This window comes from Ananas comosus, linkage group 9 (assembly GCF_001540865.1).
Source record: "Ananas comosus cultivar F153 linkage group 9, ASM154086v1, whole genome shotgun sequence".
Taxonomy (NCBI): Eukaryota; Viridiplantae; Streptophyta; class Magnoliopsida; order Poales; family Bromeliaceae; genus Ananas; species Ananas comosus.
Window position 1 is genome coordinate 7,101,594 of NC_033629.1, and position 9,297 is coordinate 7,110,890.

The 9,297-nt window shown below is 36.1% G+C and overlaps 1 protein-coding gene across 1 annotated transcript in view; it reads left to right on the forward strand.

The window, feature by feature from the left end:
- The window catches only part of LOC109715197 (HVA22-like protein k), a 29,375-nt gene extending 22,235 nt beyond the window's left edge, over positions 1-7,140 (forward strand). Inside the window, exons 6-9 of the mRNA XM_020240095.1 lie at positions 1,550-1,613; positions 4,557-4,652; positions 4,978-5,050; positions 6,795-7,140. Coding sequence (XP_020095684.1) covers positions 1,550-1,613; positions 4,557-4,652; positions 4,978-5,050; positions 6,795-6,919 — 358 coding nt within the window. The 3' untranslated portion in view covers positions 6,920-7,140. The remainder of the gene's footprint in view (positions 1-1,549; positions 1,614-4,556; positions 4,653-4,977; positions 5,051-6,794) is intronic.

The following is a 9,297-nucleotide window of genomic DNA, read 5'->3' on the forward strand; positions in this document are numbered from 1 at the left end:
CGATTTATGATTTACTAATGACATGGTTTAGCATTCCTTTTAATCAAGATTGCAATTCGTGGGCGTATGGCTGCTTTTGATCAAGACAACTAGTGAACGGAGTTATATTTAAGCCTGTGATTTAGGAAGAAAATATTTGAGAATGAATTGAACAATTTAAATAGCTGGTCAGCGCATAGTTATCTTGAGATACATCCTTGTATTACTTGTTGATTCTAGAATTCTTAAATTTTCTCAATTCTATCAATTATTTTTTATGAGTGACAAATAGCATTCCATTGCGCTTTTCTTGTACACCAGCTTCGAAGTAAATTTAAAAGTAGGAAAAAGAGTCACATTACGTGGCTAAAATCAAACAAATTAATAGATGTTTCATGAGCTCTTCCGTAATTTAAGGCAGATTACAGATAGTTTAATTGTAATTTGTTTCATACTTAATCATTACAGTAAAAAGCGGCTGATTGATCAGTGTATTTACCTGCATATGCAGATGCAGTCACCGCAGTGCTCTGCATAAACTGCATTCGCATGTGGATCTAGTGCCACATAATGAGCACATGGGAAAGCCGCTTACTTTCATCTACTTTAACTGTATATATATGTGACATATCTATATTAGTTAATCATACACTTAAATGATTAAACTATTTTTTATTAGTCTTTTTTCGTACTTGGACACATTTTTTATAGCTAGATGGATATTGACATGAACTTTATAGTGGACTTGTCCTACAATATACATTTTCATAGAATGTTTCATTATTGTTCTTTTATCATTTGTTTTTATTCATATTTTGGTACTGGGTACATTTAGAGTTGACATGCTAAACATGATATTTGGACTTTCTAGGTAGTGAATTCGTTAGTTTCAAAAAATGACATCCCAGTTCATTAGCTAGCGTCAAGATGAACAGTTAAAATTGAATAACCTTCAAAAAATAAATTAAAGTATTATTTCAAAATTAGGACTGTAAATCTTGCCTAAAGTCTAAATAGTTAAAGAATTATATATAAACAATTTAATTGATTTGGATTGTTCGACATTGTTAAACAAAAAACGCCCTTTTGGCCATTTGAATTGTCAATTTAGAGATAATTACTTGATCAGTAGGTAAATTATATTTAAATTATATCAAAAAATTATGAAATTTAGTTCCTTGGAAGTTTGATAGCCTATATCATGTTTAGTGGTGTCTATTGTCCATTGTGATGTCCTATCAGTGGAAACAAAGTGGAAGTGTGAAGGCATTTTTACATTTATATTTTAATTTACGTCTTATGTAGATCGCGTATGCTTTCATCTTCTAAATAGGTGCTATGTGGTTTGTTGACCAGCTAGGACTTGTTTTCTGTGTTTTATAACATCGTCCTTAATTGAAACAGAGGGTAGCATATATGCTTCAACCACCCTTTTGTTTGTTATAACTTGTTTGTTGCATTCAAATGGCTCCTTTTTCTGTTTTGTGCATTTTAAACTTTTCTTTTTTAGCCAAAATCCGAGCATGCCAATCAGATGGAGCTTTACTTTTCAGACCTTTTCTTTTTGCAGGTTCCCTTTCTATTATCATACGAAGTTGGCTTTTCTCGTTTGGCTCCAACTCCCCAGTGGCAATGTATGTAACTTGAAAGATGCATTAGGAAATCTTTGGCCTCATCTCTCCCCTTTCTTGTATAACATAATGCAAGAAAGGGATAGTTCTGATGGAATGTGGTTCATAACAAATTATAAATGCTTCTTTGCTTTGAAAGTCTTGTGATGCAATATATGTGCTTTTGGCTTTTTTAAGGAAAACTGCTCCAACAAAATGAATTCACAATGAATAAAACTTGTTGCATGAATTAGAATTTCCTGACATGGTTTTGTCCATTTCGCTGGATTCTTTGTTGAAAACTAATGGTTCAAATTTTAGCAGCAATACATTTACATGCATGTAAAGTTGAGAGTGCGGTTGCTGATGGTTAGTTTGTTCATGTTACTGAATATTGGAAACCTTCTGTTGTTCTATCCATTTATCTCCTTGAAAACACTATTAATGTTATTTTAACTGACAATTAACCAAGTAGTAGCTAGTATATGGAGTGCGAACGTAATGCCGGATAATTTTGGGCACTGCTAAACCAAATGCGGAGAGAACAAATATATAATTAGATAATCAGATTCTGAAATCAAGATAGATTGCTCGGACAATTGCTTACACAATAATTTTAGTTGTTTTATAATAGTAAAACCGTGTTGGCCAGTGGAAACTTTTATTCTTTAAATCCTTTTATTTAATGTTCGACAAGCAAGAATTTAAGTATCCATTGGCACGGGCTATATCTACCGTGCTGTATCGTGCCAACAAAATATCGGCACGATACAACCACTGTGCAGATGGCACAGCTCAAAACCCTCTATGCTTTAAATTAGTAAGTAATTTTCTCAATAAAATTCAAAAGATTTGATAAAGATACATAATAAACAGTTAGAATATTTTGTTGCTAAAGAAAATATGTCATATAATATGTATCGGCACATGTATTTTTTGTAACCAGTATGCATCGACACGAACTGGCATGCACCGTGCTATACTAGCCGGCAAGTTTTCGGCACAATCCCGTGCCACGGCACTTAAATCCTTGTCGACCAGCCATCTTAGATATTGTCATTCAAGCGATAGGTATTTTTGTTAGATATATTATGAGTTACATTGCATATCAAAAGTATGATAACCTATTTGGGACCGGAGCATCTATGATTTGTTTGGATAGAGTGGAGTGGCACCCAAGGGACTGTGTGGGGTCCAGACATTCTTTTGCTAATCAAACCATCTTTTCCTAGTTTATCGGTTATAGTGGAAAGTATAGGGTTTTGTCACCTATTTTGCTCTCTTCACTGGGAACAAGGATTTGTTTGGCCAAGCCTTTATCTTATGAGGAGAAAATGATCCAATTGATAGGTGGGCATTTAATTTCTTGCTTAAAATATTGCAGTGTTATTTGCATTCTTTAGATCCATTACATATCATAAGAAAGTTATTTTAAGCACCTTATCCTAAAAAATTAATTTTTGCATGTGGCCTTTGCATCAAACTCAAACAAATGCACGCTCTCGTTCCTAACTACCATAAGAGCATGGTTATGTGCTGTTTGCATGTGCATGGTATGGTACCTTTTGTGTGTCTGCTGCATTGGTATAATTGGTGTTTTATAAATTGAAAGCAGAATCTTCTTCCGATAGAACATGGAAACTCTTCTTTCCAGACAGTGCGAAAAAATTGTGAGACGAACACTAACAGATTACAAAACAGTAAGAACTAGAGGCTGTTGTGATGCTCCACTTCCCAAGGGGTTATCCGTCCTAGAACTACTCTAGTCCTAGCATGCTTAACTCTCTTAACCTCTTGGGTCTAGCCACCACCGAAAATGCTATAGTTGGATTAAGATGTTTAGCCTTATTATATCTCATATATAAGAGTGGGGGGGTGTCACATTCCTCCCCCTTTTAAGCCCTGACGTTCTTGTCAGGCTCAAGCACATTCACAAGCACCAAGCGATATCAGACTTGTCTCGCTAACCTTTAACCCACCTTATGGGGAGCTGCGCTACAACAACAACGGTAATCAGTTGGAGAGTCACACTCTACCTGCCGTGTAATCCCAGCTCACTCGAGACTCATCTTATATTTTTGACTGGTGGATGGCTCTGATACCAACTGTGATGTCCTATTTTCCAGTTCCCAGGGGGTCACCCATCCTAGCACTACTCTAGTCCTAGTATGTTTAACCAAGAATTTAAGTGCCCATCGGCACAAATTGTATTCACCGTGTTGTATCGTGCCAACAAGATATCGACACGATATAGTCCCCGTGTCGATGGCACAACACAAAACCACCTTTATTCCTTAAATTAGTAAGTAATTTTCTCAATAAAGTTTAAAAGATTTGATAAATATGCATAATAAATAATTAGAATATTTTGTTGCAAAAGAAAATAAAATATTTCATGCTAGTATGTGTCGGCACATATGTATTTTTTGTGACCGGCACACACCGTGCCGGCAAGTTTCTGGTACAATCGCGTGCCACGACACTTAAATCCTTGCGCTTAACTTTCTTAACCTTCTGGGCCTGGCCACCATCCAAAATGTTATAGCCGGGTTAAGAGGTTTAACCCTATTATATTTTATATATAGGACTAGGGGTGTCATAGTTTAGCTGACTCAATCAGCAAGACAAGCAAGAACATTTTATAGGCTTTGAATGTACTTGGATTTCAGGCATCTACAAACGATGGTAGACCTTGAGATAACCTTGAGATCAAAACTTAGTTCAGGAACATATATTCAGTTGATTTTAATGGTCTACATAAAGAGAGCTTTTTGTATTGGTTTACTGTTTCAACTGAGACAAAACCAGATCTAGTATTTAGTAGTCGATACTTGACTTTTGCTAATTTTATTAGTATACTTATATTGTCTGACAATATACTAATTAACCAGCACTGTTATACTTGTTATTTGGTTTGTGTTTTCTACTTTGTGATGGCACTGATTACTAATGTTCTTCCTTTTTCAGGGATCAAAACATTTATACTCAAGACACTTGCGTCCATTTCTTCTCAAACATCAAGCTAGAATTGATCGACTGCTTAATCTCTTGTCCAATGAAATTGTATGCTCCCCATGCTACTTACCTTTGCAATGCATAAATTACTTATTTTCACATTCGATTCAAGGGGTGTTTGCTTGCTATAATTATTTCTCTCGCAATGCAGCTTTTTTCCTACTTGTAATTTGTAAGCATCTGTCTAGCTGCTTTAATTGCCTGCGTCTGTACAAAGATCAGATATGATCTTTGATCTTCATTAAACATACTTTCTTAGTAATTTTTTTATGGATGATCTTGATATGTAGAACTGTTAGCTTTTCCATGCTTGATCCATCCAGTATAGTTTTGTATTGAAACAAGATAATGATTTTATTTTGTTTTTAATCAGAACAAGTTTATTAGCAATCACAGAGGAGAAATTCATTTCGTGAAAGCTGCGGCAATTAAATGTGCAACAACAGGTATGCAAAATTCTTCCAGCTGTTTCTCAGTATTTTTCTTCTCTAGCATGTGTTTTTCTTACAGAGTGCAAAATTTTGCCTCTATGCTAGGGTTGTGGTATTTTTCTGTTTCTTCATACTTACCAGATTTTTAAGATTAGCTACTCATTATTTTTATGCTTAAAAAATCACTAGTCATATTTAGGAGAGTCATATGAACCTATGGCATTTGAGTAGGGAAGCCCATGAATTTCCACCCCATGAATTTCCGCAGTAATATCTAATCTGGGCTCTGGTGTCTCTTTCTTCTCGTTCCTAGTTAGGGTTTTCGGTTAGCAAATCATTCGTATGCTGAGAAATTAAGTGAATATGGTGGAGACTCATATAAAGCTGTTACTGTATGTCACAGTAAGCTTGTACATTTCTACATTAAGGGGTGTTGGAGTGACGCAAGTACAATTGGTGCCACGCCCAGGCACGGAAGCTCCGCTGCCCGGACGGAGTCTTCCCTGTTCGTGCAAAGCAGCCAACTGCTAGTAGTACAATCAGCTTGCAACATGAAATACATGCTAGTAGTACAATCAGCTTGCAACATGAAATACATGCAGACGAATGGCAATAACTAGGAAAAGGGAGTTAACATTGAAATCCTTCCAAATATTGCAATTTCTCTTATATCCTTCTATTCAAATTGGGACAACACCTTTACTACATAGTTTCATGTCCAAACTGCACTAAAGCACATAAAGAGTAGACTAGCTAGCCGCAACTCCCCGCGGTCACACATTCCTCCGCTTATGGTTGAATCTGAAAGTAAGCACCAAAAGGGTGCAAGAACTAAAGACAATAGGTTCCAGTGGGTACAGTTGCCGAGAGGGGTGATCTGCACTCATTCGATCTGGACGAGGCATAATAGTGCAAGTTAAAAGTGAGAAATAACAACCGGAAATGGGAGTAATATAATAAGTAGTGCCGAATACTATGCCTCTGCAAGTACTCATGCTATGCTATCGTGCTCGCTCAACTTGTTCATGCATCAAGTATATTAAAAATGACGTTTGCTATCAGCTTAAGCTTTTAAAGGCAAATGGTTATTTCACATAGTATCAAAGCAAAATGTGCCGACTTCAAATCTTACCAGACTCCTAGTTAATTTAATTTCCTCCGATTTAATTCAATACACATCCTCGGCCTATCAAAAAGCCTCGAGCCTTAACATGAGGGGAGTGTTGAATATGAAGTATTAAAAATACCATTCTCTAGCAATTTAGGCTTTAGAGTAATTGGTTGTTCCACGTTATCTTGCTGCTCTTTCTGAGGGCAGGTCCTCAAGGAAAACAAGCAGAAACCACATGGCAGCAAAGTGATATTTAAATCTTGACCGCAGTGTGCTATTCTGAATTGATGAGTGTCAAACTGCACATACACTACACCATAGGGTGAGTTTTTGACCTTTTTTCCGATGATAATGGATTTGCGTCCTTCATGGGACTGAATAAAGAAAAAAAGTCCAATTGGTCGAAATGGTTGAAGCTTTTCTACTGTTGTCGTCATTTGGGAAACACCTGAATTTTAAATGTTGCCGTCTGATGATTACTTTGTTGCGTCCATACAAGTGATGTTCCTATAGCAATACTTGGTCAACTTAGTCTCATATAATGAGGTCCCGTTTCCTCGTGAAAATAGCAGTCAACTTGCTGGCTCACGGAAATGCAGTTTCATTTTGTCTGCAATCACTAATTATTCTGTTTGACATCTGAACCAGCAAATCAGATGGTCAACGACATCGTTCAGATGGCACTACCTGGAGGGATGAGGAATACAGTTCAGGACCAAAACTCGCGCTTGAGACAAGAAGCAGACGATTCAGATGGTGAGACCGACAATTGAAGTTGCAGCATGATCGACGGCATATCTTAGAAGTAGTAGTTATGAAAGCATGCTAATGTCCAGTTGTACGAAAAGTTGTTCTATTGATGCTTTCTTAAGGCTAAGTGTAGAGTGACATCCTGATATTTTGTAATTATCACCTTGCTCTCCTCGTATCTGAAAATCTACATTTAATTCTCCGGAACATTTAGCTGGTTTGCAAGCGCCTTATCTTCAGTAAATAATGATATTGAATGTGGATGTGTGATGGAATGGTGCTAAGCAGGGGTGTTAAACGAGCCGAACATGAGCGAGCGAGCTAGGGCCGGCTCATGTTCGGCTCGTTCAGCCGAAAAATTTAGTTCGTGTTCGACTCGTTTATTAACGAGCCGAATACGAGCTGGCTCACGAGCTGCCCAACCAACAATAAGTTAAAAAAAATTAGATTAAATATATATAAAAAATAAATTTATAAAATCTTATTCCTTGGACTTTGATCTAATAGTTAAAATTTTACGTATAAATGAGTCTTTTTATAATTAAGCTCGTATTTATATTTTTTTGGCTAAAAATTAAAGAATAAAAATATATATTATATATAATTATTTATTTATATATAAAAATATAAATTAAATAAATTATATAAATATAAAATATATGTATTCGAGGAGCCGAACACGACACGAGCTAATCTCAAGCTCCGTGTTCGCATCGTTTACTACAACGAGCGATTTGAATCGATCATTTAGACCCGAACATGAACTGCTTGCAAACAGCGAGTTGGATTGGTCCCCCCCCATCCCTATGCTAAGTGATTAAATTCTTTGATTTTTTTTTTAATTTTAAATTTTTTATTTTTTCGGGATAAAGCCATCCCTTTGGATGGGGGTTTGGCATTGGCCCCTACCCGTTCATTTTAAATCAAATAAAAGTCAAATTGGGAATTCTTGTGCAGTTTCCGCCCCACCGCAAAGAAAAATAAACAAAATCTAAATATTGACGAGAGGTCAAGTATAGAATTTTGAAAATTATTGTGAACACAAGCGAGAATTGCTAAAGTGTGAAGGAGGTTTTTATGTATTTTAGCTTCTCCTTAATACCTCTCTATCTCTATCTAGGGGTGGAAACGAGCCGAGCCCGAGCGAGTTTGCCTCAGCTCAAATTCGGCTTGAAATTAATTTCGAGCCTAAATTTAAGCTCAAGCTCGGCTTGAAATTAATTCGAGCCGAGCTCGAGCGAGCCTAATTTCAAGTCGAGCGAGCTCGAGCCCTAAGCGAGCCGCTTGAAATTCTCAACATCGTACGATTAATAGTTTAATTTGTATAGAACATTATTTACAATTTGATACAAAAATATATCTAATAGTTCAAGATACAAAATAATTATATGAAATACGGTATTATAATATGAAGAAAAATAATTAACGAGTTGAATATCTAATCTTTTCAGCTTCGCATGTCTTCTTTTCCGCCTTCAATTTTCATATTATTCTTTTTCATCTATGCGGTCAAAAAATGAATAAATTATAGACAAATATTAGATTAAACTATCTAATTATATATAACTAAAATCAAAATTTTATATAAACAATAATTTTTTATCTTAAAAGTATTCTGTATATTTTCTCAAGCACACAATTAATGGCAAGGTAGGCAACAGCGGACGCGTGCTGTTACTTGATAACTTGGGGGCTTTAGGTTTGACCACTTGAGGAGAGAGAGAGAGAGAGAGATTAGGAATTTAAGGCTTTGTAAAAGAAAAAGAGGGAGAGAGTGTAAATTTAGTAAAATTTTATTTTTTTGTTGGCATATTGGGTTTGTTCTTATGGGCCAGTAATATTGGCTCAATTTTAACTAAACTTAGGTTACTCACTTAGCCTATATATATATATATATATATATATATATATTCGAGCTTTTCGAGCCTAATTCGAGCGAGCCGAGTAATACTCAAGCTCGGCTTGAAATGAATTTCGAGCTTTTTTTTTTGTTCAAGCTCGGCTCATCTAATTTCGAGCCGAGCTCGAGCGAGCCGAATATCGAGCCGAACGCGAGTCGAACGCGAGCGGGCTCGCTCGTTTGCCAGCCCTATCTCTATCAACCTTTGGAAAGTTAAGTGCCTATATAATGTTGACACTTTTGCAACTTAACAAAGTATTCCAAGACCGAATGTCCCTAGCGCAAGTGGCTAAGGGTTTGGTGGTTGATACTGGAGATGCCAAATTTGAATTCTAATCGATTAACATTTTCAGCTAAGTTTATTTCTAAAAAAATAAACGAAGCGGTTAACATGCTGCTACCTTTCTCTCTCTAAAAAAAAAAAAAAAAACCAAAAGTGTTCCAAGTGAGTTGTTTTTCTTTGGCAGCTAGCTAGGTGGTCGACAGTAGCTTTCTTAAGAT